Here is a 27,187-nt window from a genome sequence, read left to right as displayed (position 1 = left end):
TAGAAGTAACAACTGTTTCGGACCAAAACTTAGAAGGAATCCAGACTTCAAACAATAAGGCTCGGGTGATTTCAAGGATGTACCGATTTCTTCTTTCGGCGATCCCATTTTGCTGTGGGGTATACGGACAAGTAGTTTGGTGAATGACCCCATTGTTCCAAAAAAAGGTTTGAAGATGATTGTTGACAAATTTGCCCCATTGTCAGACCGGAGGATTTGAATGGTGCTGTAAAATTGAGTTTTAATCATGAGAAAAAAGTCGTAAAATTTTTCAGCCACTTCGTATTTATATTTCAACAAGTAGATCCAAGTAACACGAGTGCAATTATCAATAAAAATAACAAAGTATCTATAATAATGAGAAATAGTTTTCAGAGCAGGCCCCCATACATTAGAGTTTATTATTGAGAATGGAGTATCATAATTATTTGCGAAAATATGATAAGTACTCTTATGACTTTTAGCAAGTACACATGAAGAACAAATAGGGATATCAATGGATTTAAATTCAGAAAACAAAGCACGAAGATATTCACTTGAGGGATGGCCAAAGCGTGCCGGTGCCAGAGCCACAACTATCAGGTTGAAGACCTTTGAGCTAAGTGAGCCGACCCAGCACTCGAGACCTCCTCCACATAGTACAATCCATATTTCTCAAAAACCATGGCCCAGTACCGTGTCTGTATGAATATCCTGCAAAACACAAAAATGAGGATACATGACTACTTTGCAATTTAACTACTTGGTAATTTGACTGATAAAGAGTAATTTGCAAGATAAGGAGGGTACATAGCGGCAGTTGGAGACATTTACAGTGGGGTTATAGGCATGATACCACCACCGATGACTGGGAATGAGCCACTGGTAGCTGGGAATGAGCCACCGGTAGCGTTTAGGAGATTGAATTTGGTGGGTGGAGTTCGGGAAACAATAACTGAAGGATCATTGGTCATAGTGTATGTGACTCTTGAATCAAATATCCAACCACTAGTACTATGCACATTATTAACATGTGTAACTGTCGCCGGCGATGGAAAAGTGAGATCTGCTGAATCAAGAGTAATTTGATTTTTTTGATTTATGATTTGTATTTTGGCTATTCTGAATTAACAGAAAGAGTTTGTGTGACAGGTTTACTATTAGATTAGTTACTGCCTGGGATTGATCGGCTGGACTCTGGCTAGAAGAATCGACCATTGCTGTTTCTTATTTAGAGAAGGTTGGGAAAAGTATTATGGCAAATAATGATTGCGAAAAAAATCGTCTAAACTTTTAGACTGAAACTCGCTCTGATACCATCTAGAATTATAGAAAAAAAATATTTTTCATTTTATTGCTTTTTGTATAATAGGATATAAGGATTATATAGTATAAAATATAATTAATTATATCTGTGATTATATTATCAATTATCGATTAAAATCATGTTAGGATTATATTAATTATGGTAATGTTAATTATTGATTAATTATAATTATGATGGAATATTTTTTTAAATGTAAAGTTATTAATTATGATAATTTTTTAACATTATATATTTTATATAATATGACTAATTTTTGAAAATATATATTATCCAAATATTTGAAGTGAATATTTAAATTTTCATAAAATTTAATTTATTTTATAATAAAATATTTTTTTTAAATTTATTTTTGCTCTTATTCAGCTTTACTTGGAGAGAAAAGGAGTAGAGAGAGAAAGTGGGCTTGAATGTTTCTATAATTAAGAGTAAAAGAAGAAAGAGGAGTCGAAAGAGAAAGTTCAGGTCGCAGAAAGGAGTCGAAGGAGAAAGTATTTCGATTTCTTGCCGGAAATCGAGGAAGGATTTCTCTTTCTACTCCACTAGTCCTTTGTTTGGACAGTATTTCGATTTCTTGCCGGAAATCGAGGAAGGATTTCTCTTTCTACAAGAAATCGAGGACAACCTTGTAAGGATAAAGGAAAATAAATATCAAAAAACAAAAAAATAATAAAAAATAGTGAAATAGTTGTTTTCCTCTCATTGTTAAAAACTAAAATAAGATGATAAAATAATTTTTGAATAGTGAAATAATTATTTTAATTTTTATATTGTAATAAAAGTAAATAATTATATGGATTAAAAAGGCAATTACATTTATTTTTCATCTTATTTTCCTTTAATCCAAATAAAATAAGAAGAAAATTGATTTTACTTTCTTTCCAAATTTTGTTCACTCTCTTATTTTCCCCATCCAACATAATGTAAAGAAAGATTCAGCTTCCACTTTTACTAATAAAAAATAAATTTCAGAATGCAATGTAATAATAATAAAATTTATTACAAAAAAAATTCAAAAGCTTACTATATTTAAATCTAATTTTTTTACATTTATTTTAATTTTAATTATTTATTTGAATTAATTTTAACAAATAAATTTATAATTCAGTTGTTATACAAAATTATTTTTTTAAAAAAATTATTAAATAAAAAATCAAAACTTTTACTTTAATTCATATTTATATAAAATATTTTAAATTTTAGATAATAAAATTAAATCTTTTTCGATTTGTCACATTTATAACAAAAAAATACTAGATTGAATTTGAATTATAAAAAAATTATAATATAATCTTTAAAATTTTATTTAAATAATAATATAATTCTTAAAATATAAAATTTTATTTTAACAATGTCTTTTTTTTTTAATTTCATTATTTACTTCTCTTTCTCATTTTATACATATAGTATAATTTAATAAAAATTAAAATATAAAAAATTATAGTGTATAATATATAATATTTTATTTTATTTAATATTATTGTCAGATTAACTAATAAATTAATATATATTATAAATTTATTTTTTATATAGATGAGTAAAATAAAAATATTGAATATCTCAATTAACTATAACAGATATGGTTTACATATATAAATTTTTATAAAAATTATAAAGGAATAACTTTATATTATTTATATATAAAAATTATAAAGGAATAACTTTATATGATAATATGTAATATTTTATTTTATTTAATATTATTAATATAAAATATAATTTTTATCAGTTAAAAATATGTTGGTAATTATAAATTTTAATAAAATATTTTAATATATAATATTTTATGTAATAAAAAATTTATTTATAATAAATATTTATTTAATATTACATATAACAAATAAAAAATAAATGTATTTTTAATATAAAATTTAAATTAAAAAACTACATGTTTATTAATATAAAATTTAAATTAAAAGACTACATATTTATTAATATAAAATTCTAAAGACTATATTATAATTTGTCATTAATTTTTTAGATTTAATTTAATATTTTTAAGTATAATTATGATAAATTGAAAAATATTTAATTTTATTAGTAAAATTTAAAGTTTTGAATATAAATTTGAATTAAGTTGAAATTTTTTTATTCAATAGATATTTTGAGAAATAAAAATTATAAATTTTTTATTAAAATTAATTAAAATAGTTAAAATTAAGCCAAATGTAAAAAAATTATCGTGAATAAAGATAAATAATTAAAATTTAAATAAATGTAAAAAATTAATTCTATTGTTCAATATTTTAAAATTAGGGTATAAATATAAAAATTGTTAAATCATTTGGCCAAATAATAATAGTTAGAAAACTCAATTGCAAAGTAACATTACCTCTAATCCATATAGAGTTTGTTTGTTTATTTATGAAAAATTATTTATATTTGAAAATATTTTACATACAAAATAAAGAATATTTTTTAAAATATTAATAAAATTTTCAGAATTTTTAAAAATGACTTAAAAATCATTGTCTTAAAAAATACTTTTTAACTTCTTTATCATAAAAATATTTTTCATTGCTCAATTTTCTTGAATATCCAAGATGTTAATATATATATAGAGAGAGAAACATATTTCCTTAAAATATTGTCAGTGAAATACATAAAGCCTTAATTAAGGTGGTTTCAAAATAGATGAAACTTAGAATTTATCCTTCGTTAAAAAAAAAAAAAAACAAAAAATACTGAAAATCAAATTTCAAATATAAAAATTGATTTCAAGGGTGAACAAACTCATATAAAGAGAAATGCATCATTAAGAAATCTTGCTTGTTTCATCTCAACCAATACTTGAGTCGGTTTCTTTCTATTATCGTCATGATAATGCTAATGATTATTGTAAGAAAATGTGATTATGTCAAAAGAATATATCTAACAGTATAACCTATAACGAATAAATGGGAAAGGAACATCTCCATTTCTTTCTCATTAAGCAATTTTACAAAATCATGTTCTTTCCTTCCTTTTGTTTTCACATTTGCTGTTGCCTCAAAGGAGTTGAAAAGTAGACTTAACCCCCAAACTGCATATTGTATATTCACTTTCTTCTGCTTATTATACCCACTATGATATCATAGAAAATCTTTCTTCATAGTTTCACTCTCCTCCAGGAGCTTCCTCACTCTCCACCTGTGAGGAGACGGTCGTATCAGAGGCAGCATCGTCGATATTTAAATTTGACACTTCGCCCCCAAGAGAGGAGCTCTCATCTTCACCATTAACAGAAGGTGCAGGAGATTCATCAGGAGTAGAGTCGCATGTGCCATTAACAGACTCTCCCTCTTCCATTGCTTTTTGCAAGCTCCAGTACATTATGCTGGCCGCTAGGGTTAGAATCATCTTCTGATTTACCTGCCAACAATCAAGTTAGATTGCATTAGTTCTCCATTGCAATATCTAAACCTACTCTTATCTTCAAAAGTAAATAAGAAACTGAGCTGTGAGAAATTGCAAGTCTGCAAGTTTTGGTGAACACCTATCTTCTAAAACAATTAACAAAACCAACACAGTAGCATTCCTACCTCCATGATATCCTCAGGCAACAAGAAAATGGAACAACCAAGTTTCCTTGCAACGCTGATTATATATGTAGCGTTTAATCTCTTCTCATCATCTGGATTTCATGGACAAAAGAGAAAAAAGAAAATCATCATGAGTACTTCTCAGCATATACTCAGGCTCTTTAGAGCAGTAAACAGGAAGATTAATAATAAAAAAGGAAAAAAAAAATACTATTAAGCACAAATAACAAGTCATTTCTAATTGGCCCAAAATAATGCAATAGTGAACATGCATACCAGTTTCACCCTTGGTAACAAGATTCCAATTAACCACCCTAGGTTCCACAGCACTCAGAAGCTCAAGAAAGAATATCCCTGTCGACAGACTTTTATCCTGAAAAAGTTCAGACAATACTACCAGGTAATATTTATTGTCCACAGGTTGAGGATATGATGGCTAACAAAATGATAAATGCCAAAATTTGCTAACCTTGAAGTTGTCAATTTTAGAAGTCCTGCCAGTACTTCTAACCTTCTTGTTTGACCATTTTAGAATATCAGCATCAGTTACTTCCTTCCCTTGAGAGTGAGATCTCAAATTCTTCAGTAGTTGAAGCATATTATATCTCATCAACTGCCATAAGAAAGCTGAAAGAGATCGTGTCAGTGTATGCATTTTTGGACCACCGCACACGGGATTTTCGGTTGAAAAAGGTTTTTTGCACCAAGAAAAAACTAATAGAAAAAAGGAAAAAATTAACATATTAGATTCACAGGGTAATTCACGTCTAATACTGGTCTAGTGCCTTTTCTTTTCAGGTCTAATTCAAAGGGTAGTATCTGTTGAGGAATTGTAAATGAAAATTTTGCCATCCATATTTAGTCCTTCAGATGTCTATCTTCCATTTTTGACATGAAATGAAAATTTCCAAGATATAGCACAAAACCAAGCATAAATGGGAAAAAAGAATAAAATTAATTTGTGTGCAAAAGACTATTCCCACTAAAAATATAATTTGACATCAGCAAATAGTAAAGCTAAGGATCACACCATAAGCCTCTAATTAAAAACTCCATTTCCTACACTTTTTACTAGTTTTATGGCAAAACGCTAACAGAACACTCATCACAAGTCCAAATATCAAAAAACATTAAAAATGAAATGCTAAAAGCAAACTCTTTACAATACTATCATCCTGTGCATTCAGAATTCATTTTCCATACTTCAAAAAACGTAAATTTAACATAAAATATAAAAGCATAACATTATTTATACAACAGCAGCAATTTGAAACTTCATAGAGTTCCATATCAAGCACCTTCATATCATTTAACTTCATTAGTTAAAGTGAGAATCACCAAAAAAACCCTTAACTTTAGTGGCTGAATTTTAGCTGCGAGAATCACCAAGAAACCCTTAACTTTAGTGGCTGAATTTTAGCCCACTTTTCAAAGTGTCAATCATACCCCTAACTTTAGGGTAGTTGTGTCGACTATAACCATCTCTTGAATTAAGCCTTACTTGGACATTTCATAGTCTAACATGGACATGGCATGGCATGTAGGCATCTAATGCAAAATCAAATGCACAATAGACATGCCAATGCCACATGAGTATTTTTCCAGAAAGAAGATGCCAATACTTGTTGCATTTGTAGTATTTGACTCTTTTTTTTTCTTTACTAACGTGATATGTGCATTTAAAAGTCATTGCCTCATTGAACATACCAACATGCCAACATCCACATTTGATGGGCGTTTGCCCCAAGTGAGGGCGATACAAGTAATAGGCTAATTCACAATGACACCCAAAGCTTATGAAATAATCGGCACAATTAGGTAGGCTAAATTTACAAGAGTGCTAAATATTTATTTTTCTTTGAAACATTTGGCCAAACATAAGTCAGGAGGTTTCAAAATCAAACAAGAATACTAGCAAATTTATAAAAGCCTGATAACTCCTGCAAACAAAATAATAAATAAAGGCAGGTTATAGAAACAGTCATCAATACCTACATAACAAGGTTTATGTTAAGGACATACCAAGAATGAGCTTCTTATTTCCTTGAACAATATCATTTCCACCAACATTAACAAGGGAAAATTTCAGTTGTCTCCCAATCTTTATCACTTGATTGCAGTTCTCTACTTTTCTGAATGGCATCTTGATAGGAGGCTTTGATGCCTGCTTCCAGTTAACTGATCCAGGAGAAATTTTGTCAAGCACTTCTAAAAGTGGCCATCTGTATACAAAAACATTTGAGAGTCAAGTTTATGATTTCAATAGTTTCAATGCTATATAAAAAAAAATATGTCCACTCCCTGGTAGATTATATATCTATAAAGGAATTTGAGAGTCAACTTCATGATTTCAATAGTTTCAATGCTATATAAAAAAATATGTCCACTCCCTGGTAGATTTATCTATAAAGGAATAGTGCAGCGACCCAAAAAAGAACCACAGAAACAATGAGTAAAAAGACCTCATGAATGAATTGCAAAGGTGAAATATAAGATTTCTACTCCAAAAACATTATAAAATAATAAATAATAAAACCCAATTAGGTTAACTTCATCCAAAGTACTATTACCCAATTTTTAACACAGGCCTAACAATTCAACAAATTTGGTCAAATTAAGTTTTTTGCTTAGAAAATAACACTCACCCATTTCTAACATCCTCAAATACATTGTTAACGTAAGTAGCAATTCCAAGACTGTTAATCCACAGTCGAAAGCATCTCTCTTCTCGAGATGTCTGGACATCATCCTTCATCATCTCTGCAAAGGAATACTTTTTGCTGTCTGTAGAAAGGCCACTCCTGCAAGCAGACATATTTGTTCTCAATTGTAAAATTAAATTATGAACAGAGAGTGAAGGATAAAATGATTTCACTTGAAGACAAAAAGAAAATAAAAGGAAAGAATTTCAGAAGAATAGCTAGTTACCAAAATCTGAAGAAGGAAAACAAGGCAGTATACAAAGAGAGCAGTAAAAGAAACTAAATACCAATGCACACTCAATAACCCCCATTGAACCTTATATAACTGAAACTAAACAGTTGTTTGTTTTAAACGATTATTAAAGAAATAAACATGCAGGATCAGAATGCTGTCCACTTCCTAAAAAATACATCATTGCGCATGCACCCAGATAATCCTCCTGAAACAGTAATGAAAAGAGAAGAGAAAGAGAGATTTCAGGAAAAGAAAAGCTTGATTATTCCCTCAAGCTAATTGGGGCATTTATATTGTTTACAAGAGTATCTAATAGGTAACAAATAAAGGCAATCCCCTAATTATAGCCTAATCAAATCACAATCTAAGCACCTAATTATATATACAATCACTACAAATCAGGCTATTTACAAAAAGAATCTCAATACTCTCCCTCAAGCTGGAGCATACATGTCATATTCTCTAATCTTGTTACAAATATACTCAATTTGTGACCTCAAAGAGGTTTTGTAAGTACATCAGCTAGCTGATCACTTGAGTTAATAAAATTAGTTGCAATACACCTTGACTCAACCTTTTGCCTGATAAATTGGCAATCCACCTCTATATCTCACAAAAAATAGGATTTGATGCGATATGGAAAACAGCTTGATTGTCCCATATTAACTTCATTCGACCAATGTCACCATACTTCAATTTTTGAAGGAATTGCTTCAACCAAATAAATTCGCATGTTGCCAAAGCCATAACTTGATATTATGCTTCTGCACTTGATCTTGCAAGTTTGCAACCACAGTCTGTTTTTTACTTTTCTAGAATATGAGATTTCCTCTAATCATAATAGAGTATTCTAAAATAGATCGTCTGGCTGAAGGGAATCCTGTCCAATCTGCATCGAAATATCCAACAATTGGTGAGACCCTTGTCTTCATAACGGTATTCTAGTGGTTATTATATGGATCTTGAAGAAAATGACTAATCACATTTATAGCAAAGGAAATATCTGATCGTGTAATAGTGAGATAGTTGAGCTTACCAACTAGTCTTCTATATTTACTAGAATCTTTAAGTGGCTCCCCTGTTTAGAAGGAAGTTTGATATTTGGGTCCACGAGAGTATCCACGTATCTACAGTCTAACATTCTTGTTTCTTTCAATATATCCAAAGCATATTTCCATTGAGAAATAACAATACCTGGTTTAGACTATACCATTTCAATCCCTTAGAAATACTTCAATTTTTCTAAATCTTTAGTTTGAAAATGACTGAACAAATATTGCTAAAGTTGAGCGATTCTATCACGATCATTTCCAGTAATGATAATATCATCAACATAGACCACCAAGTAAATAAATTTCTCACTATTTTCATTATATTTTCATCATGACGAAAAAATACAGAATGAACAGATTCACTTCAAGACATTGCAAACTTTTGAACCATAGTATTGAATTTTCCTAACCATGCTCTTGGAGACTGCTTTAGGTATAAAGATCGCCAGAGACAACACACTAAACCTGGCTCCCACTGAGCAGCAAATTCCGATGGTTGCTCCATATGGACTTCTTTGACTAGCTTACCATGGAAAAAAGGCATGTTTAATGTCTAGTTGCTGAATGGTCCATGATCACAGCTAATGAGATGAAAAGACAAACAAAGGCGATCTTGGCTACTGGAGAGAAAGTATCATTGTAATCAAATTCAAAGATCTGGGTGCAATCTTTAGCTACTAGGTGAGCTTTGAGCCGATCTATTTTGCATTAGGTCCCACTTTAATTGTGTAAATCCATCGACAATAATAGATTTATCAGGTGGTAAAGGTATCAATTCTCAAGTTTTATTATTATGGAGAGCAATCATTTCCTCAACCATAGGATTACACCATTCTGAATGATCCAATACTCTCTAACCGTCTTTGATATAAAAACAGAAGACGCGGTGGAAACAAAAATATAGTAGGAAGGAGACAAACGATGATAACTTATAAAATTATAAATGGAATGAGGGTTTCGAGAAGAGCGAGTACTCTTGTGAATAATAATTGGAGGAGTAATCGCTTCTGTTGAAGGCATGACCGAAGTAGGTGATGGTGGAACAGAATGTAAGTCATTAGAATGTGATGAATCACCTCCATTAGAAAGAGAAACATCATTGTTGTTAGCGGGGGATAAGGACGATGTGAGGCGTAGAAATGGAAGATGGACACACTTGAGCCAAAGGAGAAATAAGAGTCGGAGATATAGGTAAGGCTACAAAAACAAAGGTTTTGTGTGCTAGTTCAAAAGAAAAATAAGGAGAAGTTTCAAAAAAAGTGATATTTGTAGACACAAAATATTTTTTAGTAGTAGGATTATAACATTTGTATCTTTTTGAAATCGGAAATATCCAAGAAAGACGCATTTAATAGATTTAAGCTGGAGTTTATCTTTGCCAAGAGTATGATCATGAACAAAATATATACTTGCAAAAACCCGTAGGGACAATTGATTGGAATTATGGGTAGAAAATAGAATAGAACAAGGATTTTAATGTTGCAAAATAGACGAAGGTATTCAATTAATCAAGTAACGTGTAGTAAGGACAGCTTTCACCAGAAACGCAATAGAACATTGTGACGTAGGAGTAAGGTGCGGACTGTTTCAATTAAATGTCGATTTTTCTGCCTCGCAACCTCATTTTATTGTAGGGTATGAGAACAAGAAGTCTGGGAGTAGACAGGAAGTGAGTGAATGAGGACGACAAATATTCCCTTGCATTGTCGTTGTGTAATATCTTAATGCGAACACCAAATTGATTCTGAATTTCAGCATAAAATTTGAAAAATAAAAAACTACTTAGAATGATTCTTTGTTAGAAAAAGCCAAATGTAATGAGAATAATCATCAATAAAGATAACAAAATATTAAAATCTTAGAGTTGTACTAACCCGACTTGAATCCCAAATATCTAAATGAACAATGTCAAACATAGAAATGGCCCAATTATTGACTCGCTTGGGAAAAAAAACTGGAATTTATTTCTCAAGTTGACAAGACTCACATTCTAAAAAAGGCAAGTAAGAGAGATTAGAAACCAATTTTTGTAACTTGTTTAGATTTGGATGTCTCAATTAGTATGAATGGGTTCAGCGAAAGTGATAGACACAAATGCAGCTGGAGGGTTGAAAGTGGAATTCACCCCGAAAACTAGGGGTGGAGTGCCTAAAATCCTTATAAGGGTATAATAAGATAATGAATAATTGGATAATTTCAGTATATTTTTCCATTGAAGTAAGTGGGTATATAATTATATATACAGATTACAAAGCCTTGTTAAGACAACCCCTAATAATTCTCTATTAATCAATTAGCCTATGATTATGTAATCTCCTATAATTATGTACAGATTATGTTCACACTCTAACACTCCCCCTCAAGTTGGATCATAGATATTTATCATGCCCAACTTGTTAGAAAGATATTGTATTCGAGGCCCATTTAAAGCTTTGGTAAGTAGATCACCCAATTGCTCTTCTGTCTTCACATAACTAGTGGAGATTAAATTTTCTTGAATCTTCTCACAGATGAAATAACAATCAACTTCAATATGCTTAGTCCGTTCATGGTATACTGGATTGGAAATAATGTGAAGAGCAGCCTGATTATCACACCAAAGTTTCGCAGGTGACGCAACATTCATACCAACTTCTTTCAACAGATGATTTATCTACACAATCTCACAAGTGGATTGAGCCATGGCCCTGTATTCTGACTTGGCACCATATTGGGATACCACATTTTGCTTTTTACTTTTCCAAGACACTAGGTTTCCTCCAACAAATACACAGTAGCCTGTAGTCGACCTTCTATCACTTTTGGATCCCGCCCAATCAGCATCAGAAAAACATTCAAGTGCAGTATGCCCATGATCTCTGTAGAGTATACCAAGTCCAGGAGTCCCTTTTAGATAAGATAGAATTTGTTCTAAAGCGGCCCAATGTTTCACCATAGGTGCAGACATGAACTGGTTTACAACACTTACTGCAAAAGCAATATCTGGTCGAGTCATCACCATAAGATAGTTCAGTTTTCCAACCAACCTCCTGTACCTCTCTGGATTATCATAAGGGTCTCCGTCATCTTTTGTAAAATATATATTAGGAATCATTGGTATGCTACATGGTTTAACTCCCATGTTCCCAGTTTCTGAAAGTCAAGGACATACTTCCTTTGAGACAAGAAAATTCCCTTTTTACTCTTCAAGACTTCAACTCCTAAGAAATACTTAAGCTGACCCAAGTCTTTGGCATAAAATTTTTTAGAGAAGAGATCCATATACTATCATTCCCTGTAATGACAATATCATCAACATATACAACAAGGAGAATAATACCATTATTTGAAATTCTATAGAAGACTGAATAGTCACACTTGCTTTTTTTCAACCCAAATTTTTGAACAACTTCACTGAATTTGCCAAAACATGCATGGGGACTCTGCTTCAAACCATACAAAGATTTCTTCAAATGGCAGACTTTATACTCCCCTTGAGCAACAAACCCTGGTGGTTGCTCCATATACACCTCATCTTGGAGGTCACCACGTAAAAATGCATTCTTGATATCTAATTGGTGTAAAGACCAATGCTGAGAAGTAGCTAGGGAGATGAACAAGCGAACTGAGGTCATTTTGGCCACAGAAGAAAAAGTGTCAGAATAGTCAACGCCATAGGTTTGGGCATAACCTTTTGGCGACAAGACAAGCCTTAAGCCTTGCTGTGGAGCCATCTGGATTGACTTTGATGGCAAAAATCCAGTTATAGCCCACAGCCTTCTTGCCAGAGGATAAATAAACTAGTTCCCACGTATGATTTTCATCTAGAGCCTTGATCTCCTCAAACATTGCATCACACCATCCAGAATGAGCCAAGGCCTCTTTAACTGTCTTAGGCAAAGAAATGAAATCTAGAGAGACAATTAAAGAGGTAGAAGAAGGAGACAAGTGATCATAAGACAGAAAATTAGCAACAGAATAGATAGATTTACACTGTCATTTACCTTTACGAAGACTAATGGGGAGGTCAAGGTCACTCGGTGGTGGATCTGATGGCGAAGAAGATTCCGGTGCAGGACATGTATCATCAGGCAATAGTCTCCGAGAGTAAATTTGAACAACTGACGATTTAACAAGAAGCTCAGTATTAAGAGAAATGTTACCATCAGATTGTACAGCAGAAGGCATACTCGAAGAGGTCCCACCATTAGATATAGAATCCACTCATCATCATCCTCTTGATCAGGAGACGTTTGTGCAATAGGATAAAAAGGAACTTGCTAGGAGAAGACTACATCTGTTGAGACCAGATAATTGTTGAGGTCTGGAGTGTAACACCGATACCCCTTCTGAAGGCGAGAATATCTCAAAAAACACACTTCAAAGCTTTAGGATCAAGTTTATTCTCATCATGGTTTTAAATCGCGGTCGTGGTCGCGGGTAACGGAAATAGACCTATAACGGCCATAACGTAACGGTAACGGCCTGGCGCTACGCAAATTTTTTAAAAAAATTTGCAAAGTTCATAAATAAAATGATATTGATTAGATTTAATTTAGAACAATGTATACAAATGCATAATAAACATAAATATATAAAATATAGATTATTTAACTTAAGTTAAACATCATATAGTTTAAAATAAGAAAAATCAACATAATCTTTATAGATTGAGTAAACTAATAGCTCAAAGTATAATTTTAACTCAAAACTAACACTTTAATCCACAAAAATTTACAAAAAAAAAGGGAAAAAAAACAATAATTAAAAACTAAAATAGCTAAAATTTAACTAACTTTTTAGAAGAAATAAGCTTGGAAATAGAGTAGTTTATAATGGATCTAAGTTTATATGAGAAATATGCAAGGAAGATTGAAATTTGAAAGAGAAAGGGAAGAGAAAACTTAAAAAATATAGTCTTTGAAGCTGCTAAAAAATAAACAAACTAATGAAAATGAGAATAGGGAGCAAAAAATAAAAGATGTAAAAGAATTTTAATTATTGGTAACGGCCGTTACCGTTACATAACGGTCGGTAACGGCCGTTACCGTTACGTAACGGTCGTAACGGCCGTTACGCATGCAAATCAGGAGGGGCCGTTATATAACGGGATAACGGGTAACGGCCCCCCCAAAACCCGTTACATAACGGCCGTTACGTAACGTAACGGCCGTTATTTAAAACCATGATTCACATGAAGTCTAACATCCCGAACATAGCAAGTACTGCCAAACAGTCGTGGTTCGAGAGGAAATAATAGCTTCTTAGGAAAAATGACATTATAAGGAGTATTACAGTTTAATACTGCGGAGGGCATGTGATTAATGAGAAAGTATGCAGTAGAGACAACATCAGCCCAAAATTGCTTAGGAACTTGCATTTGAAATAACAGAGCTCTAGCAGTCTTAAGGAGAAGTCGATTCTTCCTTTCAGCTACGCCATTTTGAGTGGGTGTATCAACACATGACGATTGGTGAAGAATACCATGTTGAGTCATATAAGCCTGAAATGATTCTGACATATATTCTTTAGCATTGTCGCTCCGCAAAATTTTCACAGAAACATTAAATTAAGTCTTGATTTCAGCACAAAAGGCAGAAAAATGAGAAAACACTTCTGAACGATACTTCATAAAATAAATCCAAGTCATTCTAGAGTAATTATCCACAAAAGTGATAAAATATCTGAATCCAGTCTTAGATCCAACTGGACATGGACCCCAAACATCTGAATGAACTAATTCAAAAGCAGACTCAACTCATTTATTGACTCTAGGACTTAAAGAGCTTCGATGATGTTTTGCAAAATGACATGACTCGCATTCCAGTAAAGATACCTCATAAAATTGAGGGCAAAACTTCTTCAAAACCAGTAAAGAAGGGTGTCACAACCGACAATGTGCTTCAAATGGAGACACGACATTGGAGCAGGCAACAAACTGAGACACTCATGCATTCAAAATGTAGAGACCCCCAGATACATGTCCTTTACCAATAATTTATTTCGTCACAAATCAGAAAAAAAGTAAACACAACAATTTAGGTCTTTAGTAAGTTTACTCACAGAGATTAAATTAAAGACAATATTAAGTAAGCTTAGCACAAATGATAGGGTAATAGAAGGAGTAAGTTTAACAGTCCCAGAACCCTCAACATTATAGGTTGACCCATCAGCTATAATAACAGGAGAATGTGCTTTATGAGATCAAAAACTAGTAAAAATATAAGGGTTACCTGTCATGTGATCCATGACACCAGAATCAATGACCCATTTATATGAAGAGGAAATAAGACAGTTTTACTTGTCTTAGCCGCTACTGAAAACGCTGGGATAATTTTACTAATATGGGTCTTACTGTCAGAAACCATTTCAACCAAAACTATACTCGTATACCTTCAAACAAATTAAACGAATTAAAGATAACAAAACCTAACCCAGTGAATAATATCAAAAAAACGCCTCCACCCAACACCCAAATGGCAAATGAACCATAGATCTAATAAGGGGGCTGCAAGGCGACTTCGGCGTCCTCCCTAGGTAGACGGTGAGAGACAAATATTGCCCTAGATGGATAACACAAAAGAACAGGAGCCCTAAGTCTCCAAAAATTTAAAACTTAACGAGAGAAAAAAAATTAAATCTCTATGGGAATGGCTCTAATACCATGTAATAAGATAAGGAATAATAGGGTAATTTCAGTATATTTTTCCATTGAAGTAAGTGAGTATATATACAGATTACAAGGCCTAGTGAAGGCAACCCCTAAGAATCCTCTATCAATCAATTAGCCTATGATTATATAATATCCTATAATTATGTACAGATTATGTTCACACTCTAACAAAGGAGCACATTATCCCTATCTCTCTCATGCCCAGGACTACACTGGAGCGTGAAATATTCACAGGAGGTCCAATATCGATGGGAGGCTCTAATACTATGAAACAACAATGAAAAAAAGAAGAGAGAGAGATTTTGGGAAAAGAAAAGCTTGATTATTCCTTCAAGCCAATTGGGGTATTTAAATTGTTTACAAGAGTATATAATAGGTAACAAATACAGGTAATGCCCTAATTATAGCCTAATCAAATCACACAATCTAAGAAACTAATTATGCACACAATCACTATAAATCAAGCTATTTACAGAAGAATCTCAACACCTCCCAACATAGACTTTTATCTAGTTGGTTTCCTTTTTAATTTGGCTCTTCAACATTGGCATATCTTGGACAGCCAATAAAGCATTTTACAACTAGTGTTATCCACATCCAATAGCAAGAAGGTTTGCAAAACTGCTTCGCTTGATAAACCTCAAAAACTTAAAAACACAATGAAGTTGTGATATCTAAAAGGAATTAATTGTAAATTAATTCCATCTGATAAATTTACAACAATGGTCTAAATGGCATGCCAATATTCTCTCAAAGTGTAAACATATGCAATTTTAGTCTCAAAGAAATCATGCAATGTTTACCTACCAAACTGAAAGGAAGGAAGGAAAGAACTTGATCCAAAGTTGCAACCAAATAAGAGGAAACGCAACACAAATGTCCATTTCTTACCTTTGATGAAATATTTGGGCAACAAATGCAAGATTTAAATTTGGTGAACCTTCAGCAATGTCTTCTGGTTTTAAATATCTTTTGCAGTCCATCCTCTCCGCATGGTCCAGTACCAGCTTTGCCCTTTCCTTGGAATCTTTTGCATCCAATGTAGCTGGATTGCAGAATTCTGGGGCAAGAACATTAAGCAGGTAGGCATAAGCCTTGCCATCCTACATGTATAACCAAAATACATCATTACAAGCATCTTAATTGTGCACCAACTTATTTTTATGCTAAGAAAGAAAATCAATAATTGTCTAATCTAAAAGAGAGTATAATTCTGCTGTTGAATTTAGCACAGACAAATTAAAGCGCATGTTTGAGAAGAGCAGAGATAGGGAAGCACTAATTATAAGTTCTGAACATTTGTATAGACATAGAAGAATGGACCTAATTATGCTTATGCTCTGAAGAAAAAAGAATCCAATAATAACTAAACATCATTGAAGCCTAATTTCTGATCCCTTTACAGCTGATAACCAAAAATATTCCAATTGTGCACATACTTCATAGAAGGTAAGTTCTAGTGTCCGGCAATGGCCATGATTTCATAAAATTAGCCATGCCTTAAACTCAAGCCCCAAGAACAAAAGAAGAGACATTCATGTCATTATACAACTTATGCAGTAAATTATAATTGCTATCAGATATGCAACTGAAGAAGCAATACCTTCAAATCAGACGAAAAATTTGAAACAGGTTTCTCATAGCCTGCTTTCTTCAAATGGAAATTCATCCATTTTAACAAAACCTTCTCAGGGGCCAAGCCCATAAGCTCCTCAACATCCTGAAGGACATATTGATGATGAAGCAATTACCCATTTTGTTCAAAGTACTATAAAAATTAACAAGAATAAAATTTAAAATTCCATAAAAAGACATTCCATTACATTGTTATCATCCACTAATTCCACAAGTTGAGGTGTCTTCTTAAGGCTAAGATCTGCCAACAGTTGAATCTGATATTGCCACAGCAAGTCAGTTGATGTGAGATGAAATTAAGTACAAGATTAAAAAATAATAATAAAATAAAAATCCAATGTCAATCTGTAGTGTTATTTTGAAAACATTACCCTCTTACTAGAACATCATATTTGATTAACAGGGAAATAAACTCTCTGCAAATATATATCACACGAAATACGCACCTTTATAATTTGAGAAATCAACCCAAGAACCAGATGAGGCTGCAAAACAGACAAATAAAAGAAAATCCTTTAGATTAGAACATAATGCACATGAAAATCTGTATTTGGAAAAACGTACTCTTCCTTCCACCAAGTCCTGAGTCCCAATGTTTACTACAGTGCAGCCAATAGCTTTAGCAGAGTTGAGGCAGAGGGTGTGATTTTCATTCCTCTCCCATGGGTTAAGAACCCGTTTGGTGTTGATAGCTCGTTCATCTATTGTCCCCGGAACAGCAACATTGATAAGCTTGCTGAATCCAAACACGAGATAAAATCACATATCCAGCAACTATCAATTTTCAGTAATACAACAATCAAAGAATCAAAAGCAACCATGCCTCCATACCATAGGAGTACTCCATCTCTCACAAGATTGAATAAATCGTTTGAGGCTGGATCTAAGGGAAGAAATTGCTTCAGAAATGGGTCATCCCCAAGGTAGCTGTTTATGTGAACAACATAAGATGCTTTCTCTGATTCATTAATGGTGTGAAGAAGAGTGGTTGTCATGGCCTTGAGGAAGGATGAAGCATGCTTTTGCTCCCCTGACTTTGCAGTAGCTTGACCTTGCAAATTAAGATATACCTGCCCATTCCACAAAGCATGTCATCTCCCATTCCCACCTCTCGACAGCAGTTAGAATAACACTTCTCCCACAGATAACTCCAAAATAGTTAAAGTGGAAGAACTCCAATACTGATGTGATGTTTTTAACAAGGCACTGAAAAAAGAAGGAAAACTGACACAAATGACTCACCCTGAGGAAGTCTTCGAAATCAATCTCAATGCCCATGTCAGGAAAGGACTCACCCAAGATCCCTCTAATTTCCTCCTCATTAAACATTGAAGTAAAAGCTTTTAATTTCACCATCAGAGGAGGCAAATCTTCACCAGTTACTTTGCCATTTTGATTCTTCACTGTTGTAAACTAGGACCCACCAAAAATATAAACATAAATTAAGCAACATTCTCATTCAAAAACGAAAGGAACTTTAAGCAAAAGCTCAATAACTCAGCGAATAACCAATGAAACTGAAATGATAGGAATCTTACTTTGGATTTGAGGCTGCGAAGCTCAACCTGTGTGAACTGACTTTGAAGCCATTGATCAGAGACATGAACACCCACATAACTCGACATCTCCGCGAATTGCCAATGCGGAGAACACTAACTAATCTGAAAATTGATCTTTCAGACAAGACAAGGTGGACAAAAATGTCTCGAGTGTCTTTGAAACCAGAGTTCAAAAACCAACTCTAGAATCAAAGACTCAAATTCAGATCCTATTATGTACAAATAACAGCAATCCACAATTAAATTACTCGTTTAGATGGCTTTGCTTGCTTGAATCACCAAAAAATCAATTTTCTACAGGCCTGAACATAAAGCATAAAATTAAGAGTCCATTAAAATAAGGACCAGAATGTAAATAAACAAACCTAACACAGACCGACCAAATTATCCTTAATAACTGGTGTTTCCATAGTAATACAAAATAATGAATCAAACCCATCATCAAAGTATAAAGAGAAACAAAATTACACTCAGGGGGAAAACAAAAAGAATGCAATAAACGTGCAAACAACATAAGGTAAACCCTGTTTGTGTTTTTCTGACATAATAACAGAAAAAAAGAGCTAAAATCACCATCTAGAAAAACGTAAAATCAAAGACAGCTCATACTTGCATACCTATGAAGAAGTCCAGAAACAGCAGATTCACGTTAAAGCCTATCAGCCGCTTTCAAGAAGTATTCATACAGACACGTACGTCTCCAAACAAGCAGGAAGAAGAAACGGGAGGTTTTTACAGACAGAATGGATCGATGTTTCTTCTTATGAGAGCAAAGGCAGGAAGAGAAATAGAGAGAAGAGAACGATTTTTACCAAGCGGACAGCGAATAGCTTACTGGCCTTGAAACCAATTGACGCCAGTTTTGGTACGCTCGAGTGCATGGTAAGGTCGTGGACTCACTGCGTATGATTGCCAGCTCATCAAATTGATGGACACGTACTTTTGTTTTTCGACCTTTTCTGTAAGTTATTTTTGTTCACTTCTGGATCCGTTGGATTTTTCATTAGGGGCAAAAAAAAGAAAACCTACATTTTAAGAAAATATTTAAAAAAAAAAAAGTGAAAGGGTGTTGGGAAATAAAAATGATAGTAGTTTTTTTCCATACTCGTTTAAGAAATCTATAAATATTTAATTATTAAATTAATAATTTAATAACAAGTGTTTGTTATTATTCTAATTATTTTATTATATTTTTACTATTTTTTTTTCTTAAAAATATATGTATATATATATTTTTTAATAAGTAAGTCTTATTTTCCATGTTTCTTAATTATCTTGAATTGGTGGACCATGGACCAAGGCGGTGGAAGTTTTGTTTTGTATTGGTGAAGCCACTCCAGAATTTGTATCATTCCGAATAATTGCATGTGGTTACGGAACTATTTTTCCCTTTAAATTAAAAAAAAAAAAACTTAAATATAATATGTCATAATTTTTCATAATAGAAAAGAAAACAAAATTAATTTTTTATAAAATTATTAAAAGAGACAGCAACATAAAAATGCTTAGCCATTTCCTAATTTTCAGAAAAAAATATTAATTATTTAAATTATTAACTAAAAAATAAATTCAAAAAAAATACAGTTGATTCATAAAATAAATAAAAAAAGTAGTGAACATAAATATTAGATATTACTATAAGCTGTCAACTTCCCAGCTTTCTGGTATGAGCTGTGGGCCCCTTTTGCTTAATATAAGAATAAAGGACACAAATAGCATAGATTCAAATATAGTGAATATTTATTACATGAATATTGTATTAATAATTTAGGAACCATATTAATTTTAAAATTTATGTTTAGTGGGTTGATTTAATTAAAATACTATTGTTTAATAATTAAATAAGCGAATATATAAAATTAATTATTATCAAAACAATTTATAATATAAAGGATAATTTAATATATTTAAAATTAATATAATTAAAAAATTTTAAAAAATATAATAAATAAAAATTATAAGATGAAAAGAATAATATGATTTGTTATTAATTGAAATCTTCTTGTTTTTGGGTTTGAAAATTTATTAATTAGACGCGGTTAGAAAACGATTAGAATGCTTTTTTGTTAATGGAAGTTTTTACAGGGTCAGTTGGTTCACACATTAATCTCCTCTAACTACCAGCCACCGACCCAAACCGACCAGCTTCCCCTTCTTGAATACTCCTCGCATGTGCCTTGCACGTTGGACAAAGCATCCCAGCCTCTCACCTACTTTCTTTCATTTAATTATATTTTTGTTCTTACTACGGATCCAAACGCATTGCGTTTCATATAACTCACAGAATTTATTAAACTTGTAAATTACAATCTTTAAGTTAATTTGTGTACTTTTAGAAAATTTTATCCTCCTATTATTGCTCTAATAAATTTCATGCATTCTTTAAATAAAATAAATAAATTTATATACTTTCATTATTTTATTTTTTTTATTAACGGTTATAATTCATTTTATATCAAGCTGTATATATATATTAAATTTAATCTATTAAATAATATAAATATGAGTTCATTATAAAAAACATTATGTATTTTTATTTTATTATAATTATATTATTTATGTATTTTTAATTAAATTATAATTTTTTAAAAATTACTCTAAATAAACCTTTGTATCATAAAAAAATTAACAAAATTATAAAGTTATTTATCACATCTCATCACATTATATCAGTAAAATTTAAAATTAATAGTAAAAAATTTTATATATTTTAATTTTATTACAATTTCACCTTATATTTTTATTTTTTATTAACTAAATTTTATCATTAAAATGTATGATTAAATAGTAAAAAATATAATATATTTTAATTTTATTATAATTTCATCTTATATTTTTATTTTTTATTAAATAAATTTTTTTATTTTAATGTGTGATTAAATATAATTTATATAGTGAAAAACTTATAAAACTATCAAGTTATTTTTTTTATTATAAAATATATTTAAAAATTATTATTTAATTTTATTTTTATTAATAATTTTATAATAATAATTTATTTTAATATTATTTTAATTAAAATTATTATTAATCGAATTTTATTAAATCTATATGATATATTTACTATTTAGTATTATTTTAAAATTATCATTACAAAATTAATTTTATTAAATATATTAATTATGAAATATTAAAAAATTTAAAATAATATTTAATATGATTTAATTTAAAAATATTAAAAATAATAAAATATTTTTTAAAATATTTTTTTAATTATTATTTTAATTCTTAAATATAATGCTAATTCACCATTTTTTAAATTATACTAATATTTAAAATAAAATTTTAAAAATAATAATATATGAATTAAATATTTAATTGTGTAATTTGTTTTGGTCATGTGGTAAAAAAAATATATAATTTATTAAAAATTATAAATTTAATTTTTATTTTTTTATAAAAAATTATTAATAAAATAAATAATTATCAAAAAAATTATAGTAAGTCAATTTATTGATATAATATTAATAATGTGACATGTGAGTGACGTGATAATTTTAATAATTTTTAAAAATATAAATAATAGTATAATATTATAAGAAAATAAAATATAAATTATAATTATAACAAAATCAAAATTAATTTTTTTTACTTTTTATATTAACAACATATAATAATAATATTACTCTCTTAATAATTTCAGTGTCAAAAATAAACCATAATAAATAACGACTAATTTTAGCAATTTGCATGGCTAATTCTAGCTGCCAGCACACGTGTATTTTTTCCAGTTTATTATTGGTCAATTTAATTTGTTAGAAGTCCAACTTTGCCTTCCCACCTTCTATACAAACTTGTATATGAAGTAGTATTCGTCACCTAATAAAGAATCAGTTCCAATTTCAATTAGTATTCCTTTAATGTTAAAACATGACAAAAAAATATAATAAATTGTAGAAAAATTTATTTTTTAGTCCCTAAGATTTAACGTAATTAATATTTTTATCCCTCTATTTTGGCGACCCAACACTTAAATTCCTCTCTTTCTCTTCCGTCCAAATTCGTAGCCCTTTCGTCCATTTAAACTGTTTGGTCAAAGAGTGAAAAGTAAGAGGTGATAATTTTTTCCAAAAATACCCATATCTCAGTGTGAAATCCTATTCTTTTTCTCTTTCATATTTTCTCCAGTTACTTTTATCCAGAAGAAGAAGAAGAGGCATTTGGATTTGGGTCAATGAGGGTTAATTTTATCAATTCACGTATTCCAAACGGCTATTTTAGACGGAAGGACTACGAATTTGGACAGAAAAGAAAGTGAGGGACTTAAGTGTTGGGTCGCCAAAATAGAGGGATAGAAGTGTTAATTACGTTAAACTTTAGGGACTAAAAAATAATTTTCCCTAAATTGTACAATAAATATTAGTATGAACAATTTTTTTATCACTTAAATAATAATTTTAGTAAAAACGTTATTATATAAATTATATATAACATACATAATTAAAATTAACAATAAACCTTTTATTAATAGAAAAATGAGGACTCGTATTTTGATCTATTAAATAAATAATATTTATGATTTTAGTCTAGAGAAAATGAGGTTGAGCTAATTAATAAAAAAATTTAAATTAAAAGAACTTGGAATATTGAATTTTAAATATAGTTGATTTTGAAGGATACACTTATAATTATTTATATTTATATAAAATTAATAAAAAAATATGTTATCTGATATATTTTATTATGTTTTAGGTAGATTATGTTTTTTTTATATTATTGTTTTGAGTGTATAGTTTAATTTAACATAGCTTAAAAAAATAACATCAATTAATATTAATTTTGAATTATCATAATGCAATAAATAACATATAGTTTGATAATAAAACATTTGCGGTTCCGAGCACCGACGTTTCAAAACAGGAATGTTTAATAAATTCTTTGTTCTTGCTATGGATTTTTTCTACCAAAAAAATAAAAATCCATTTGGCTGCTGAGAAAATTTGAGGGAAACTTTAAATTAAATTTCATTGTGCTTCCAGGGGCCCTAATAATGTAAGAGAAGAGGTGGGCCAGGCGGTCTTAACAAACTTTGTGGTGTTTCGCCTCAACTTGAGGCCATTGTTGGGCAGCCAGCTCTGCCAAGGACCGAGGTTCAACACGCTTGCGCTTTCTTTTTATGCGCTAATTGCCGGTTTATGGTCCGTTTAGGTTGCTGCTAAATTTTCCCCATGATTGGGCTTTAGATCGTGAAGCAGCTATGGGTTACATAAGGAAAAAACAATCTTCAAGACCTAAGTAACAAAAGGAAAATAATTTGCAGCGATGAGCTGCGCCTGGTGTTTGAGACGGACTGTGTGGATGTGTTCAAGATGAACAAGCTGCTGGCTAAACATATCATTCCCCTCGAACCCACGAGTATATTTCCATGTATTTCATCATGGCTTTTCCATTCTTGTTGCTGGTGCTGTGCTTTTATGACTTGAATAGAGAGTTTTCATGTTTGTTTGTTTCTTAGAACAGCTGGGGTCTAAGAAGCAAAAGATGGATGATGAGCTTGCAGCAAAACAAACTGTATCTGCTCCTTCTGTAGCAATTTCTGAAGAACTTGCAAATTTTTTTGGTGTTGCTGTGAAAGAAATGCTCCAATCAGAGGTCTAGGGCCATTGCGGGAATACATAGATGTGAATAATTTGGAGGTGGCTAACTCACAAGTTTATTTTTATTTACATTGCTTGTTAGTGCTTCTATGATATTGTGGATTTTGAGAAATATTTTTGCTCTCTGGTATATATTGGTCTTTGATAATCGAGACTCGAGGAGTTGACCTCTTCTGCATAAAGTCTTTGTTTTCTGGCTTGTGCTGGTATTCATTATCACTTGTGGTTTTTTTAGTATTTACTTGCTAACGCTATGGTGTATATTATTGTATACTTTTAGTGTTTGACAGCAATTTGTGAATCTAGTTGACTAGTTGTATTTACCTCTTGCTTCCCTTGCTTTTTATTTATTTGTAGGATCCCCATTGTCCATTGGTGATACCATGTGATGCAAAACTTCAAGAACTATTTGGTTGTCAAAGCCTTCCTGCCTCAAGAATACCAGAAGTTTTGGCACAGCATCTTATATTTAGAACATGGTAGTGGCTAATCGCAGCTGGCTGGTTAGTGGACATGATGATTCCAGTAGTGTTTAGATTCATTGTTAGTTTGATTATGCCTGTTTGTCTTCTTTCAGTTATTTATTCCATATGGTTGGATGCTATCTCCTAAATTGCTTCTTTTCTTTCTGGAGACATTATTGTTATTAGTTGAACCTCGGGCTTCTTATCTTGATACTTATGATACTAGTTCTTGTGTCATTATTGTTTTCCTTGAATATCTAGATGTCAGGATTAGCTCAATGCAAGTTATACACTTTTGGGTTTACATCTTTGGCTGTTGGTTTAAATTGCCTTAGTGTTAGAAAGAGATAGTACCCACCAAAAAGTTAATTTTGCAGCTTTTTGAAGCCCCAAGATTTTTCAGATTGCTCCTTTGCATTCCATATGACTTGAACATAATTCTGGTTCAATCTATTGTGTGCGCTTTAGATTGGAAAAATTGTAGGTTGTCCCTTAATGGTTAGACAGAACTCTGAAGAAATGACTAGTTGCTAATACCTACAATGTATATATGTTGTAAGATGACTTCTTTAGTTATTTTTTGTTCTATGATTTCTGTAGGTTTATTGGCTCTTCTTATTAGCATATAACTACAAATTGACAAAAAGCATGCATGTTTTTGTCTTTGCAGACTTTTGGTGCCCACACCAACAATCCAGCATCATGTCCGAGGTGTAAATACTAGATGTGGTTTCTTCATCTAAACAGCATTAAGATAATAAATGAATGGGGCTACAGGCGAGAAGAAGTTCTAAAGTGAAATTGATTGCAAGCTATGGGTTCTGATTGAAATTGATTGCAAGCTAAGGGTTCTGATTTATCTAAGTTGTTATTTAAGTCAGATTAACCATTGGGATTTTCTAACAACTGTAGCATGTATATGTTAGGTCTGTAGGAAAATAAAGTTGTATAGATGAGGATTTCAACAAAAACACATATGAGATGAGATGTGTTAGTTGTTTGTGCAATGGTATTTTGTCTATTACTTAGATATTGGTATGATTTTTCTTGAAGGGCTCAATTCGCATTGCTTAATGCCCCTGATAGGCTTGAGTTGATGTTGCATAGTTTCTCTAGAATATTACAAAAATTGTAACTTATTGGCTCATAATATATTGTAGTTAAGAGATTGCTGACACAGAGCTCTCTCAACTTTGCCTTTTCTCTCTCTTTTTTCACGAGGCTCAGGCCTTCTAGCAGGGGGCGAGGCTCCTAGCTCTCTCCTGCCGATTGTGGGTTTCCCTCTTCTCTGCCGGGAGGAGGGCAGATATTCTTTATTGTGCCTGAAGGACTTCTATGTTGCTGGATTCTGTGCTTTGCTCTTTTCTCTTTGTTGTGCAGATCAAGGAAGGTTGTGACCATTGTCTTTCAGTCAAGAATGAGTATGCTCAACTGGTAGTATCTCATGGGACAGTAGTCCAGAAGGAAGGCGTGATTGGAACATCAAAGAGTATACTATCTCTCCTTCTTTTGGTGCATGCAAACTTCTAAAGCCAAGAGTGACAAAATAGGGCCAAATATGATCTTAGAATAGGACTCCATTTTTTAACCTGTAAAAGAATTCCCATCAAACAAAAGCACACCACTTCATAAGCAATTGAGACTGCCACTCTCATTAGCCCAGCCCACCAAACACCTATCTAAAATGTTTAGCAGGCCTCAACTTCACTCAACTGTCAATTGTTGTAAGTTCCTCATTCTTTACATGAAAAACAAAGGTTACTGCAGCACTTTTAAAAGCTCTAACTTGGTGAAGAACAAGTAAAAGAAAAATCTTCAAGGACACGGAAGGTTGTCATTGAATTAAGCTTTCTAACATGAAAAATCTTGCATGACTAAACTGCACAAATAAAAGGAGTGCCATGTTGGTAAAGGACCTGCAAGCAGATAATTGTCTGATAACATCCACTTAAAAGAAGCTGGACAGTTGACAGGAGAAAAGGCAGAGAATATTTTCAAAGCAAGATTTCTGATGAAAGTGAACCAGACAAGTCACATGCTGAAGTAATTTATCAAGTCATAGCTTCCCACTTTCAAGAGAATAATGATCACCCCCCTTCATTTAATTTTATCGGTGGGAGAAGTTAGATAAAGAATAGCTCCTCATTGAATCTTCCATAAATTTCAACAAAAAAGTGGCAAAGAGACTTCAATTTTGCTTGGAATGGTATATGACAGAATGCTAGTAATATAGAATGCTAATTACAGTCATTTTATTAAATGATTGATGGCCGAGAAATATTCACTATATTAATTATTATTCTCTCGTTTTAGTTTTTTTTTTTTTTTTAAGTAAATGTAGATAAATTTTATTAAGTACTATCAAGTCTTAACAGAGGTAAAATATAAGTAGAAGGTAAAACAGTCCATTTCAGCCCTAGACAATACATATGCTACGCCATTAGCAGATCGAGAAATATAACGAATA

The 27,187-nt window shown here is 31.5% G+C and overlaps 1 protein-coding gene and 1 long non-coding RNA gene across 4 annotated transcripts; one reads left to right on the top strand and one right to left on the bottom strand.

The window, feature by feature from the left end:
* Positions 1–4,041: 4,041 nt before the first annotated feature.
* LOC110601979 (fimbrin-1) lies at positions 4,042–19,496 on the bottom strand. 2 transcript variants are annotated; one of them, XM_021739408.2, is made up of 15 exons: positions 19,277–19,496; positions 18,639–18,961; positions 18,343–18,513; positions 17,932–18,170; positions 17,665–17,836; positions 17,547–17,585; positions 17,289–17,357; positions 17,069–17,185; positions 16,357–16,568; positions 7,470–7,625; positions 6,847–7,046; positions 5,294–5,451; positions 5,101–5,197; positions 4,825–4,916; positions 4,042–4,654 (listed from the first exon to the last, which is right to left on the bottom strand). In XM_021739408.2, the coding sequence occupies exons 2-15, from the start codon at positions 18,723–18,725 to the stop codon at positions 4,400–4,402; spliced, it is 2,064 nt and encodes a 687-aa protein (XP_021595100.1). In that variant the 5' UTR covers positions 18,726–18,961; positions 19,277–19,496; the 3' UTR covers positions 4,042–4,399. The 2 variants fall into 2 exon arrangements, with proteins under 2 accessions (XP_021595100.1, XP_021595101.1); XM_021739409.2 differs by having other exon boundaries at positions 18,639–18,868.
* Positions 19,497–23,543: 4,047 nt separating this feature from the next.
* Positions 23,544–25,897, top strand: LOC110601125. 2 transcript variants are annotated; one of them, XR_002485770.2, is made up of 4 exons: positions 23,544–24,026; positions 24,120–24,295; positions 24,614–24,759; positions 25,391–25,897. It is a non-coding gene; the product is annotated as an uncharacterized LOC110601125 (long non-coding RNA). The 2 variants fall into 2 exon arrangements; XR_002485769.2 differs by having other exon boundaries at positions 23,552–24,295.
* The last annotated feature ends 1,290 nt before the right edge of the window (positions 25,898–27,187 follow it).

This window comes from Manihot esculenta, chromosome 15, assembly GCF_001659605.2.
Source record: "Manihot esculenta cultivar AM560-2 chromosome 15, M.esculenta_v8, whole genome shotgun sequence".
NCBI lineage: Eukaryota > Viridiplantae > Streptophyta > Magnoliopsida > Malpighiales > Euphorbiaceae > Manihot > Manihot esculenta.
This window is presented reverse-complemented; position numbering and strand designations above follow the sequence as displayed.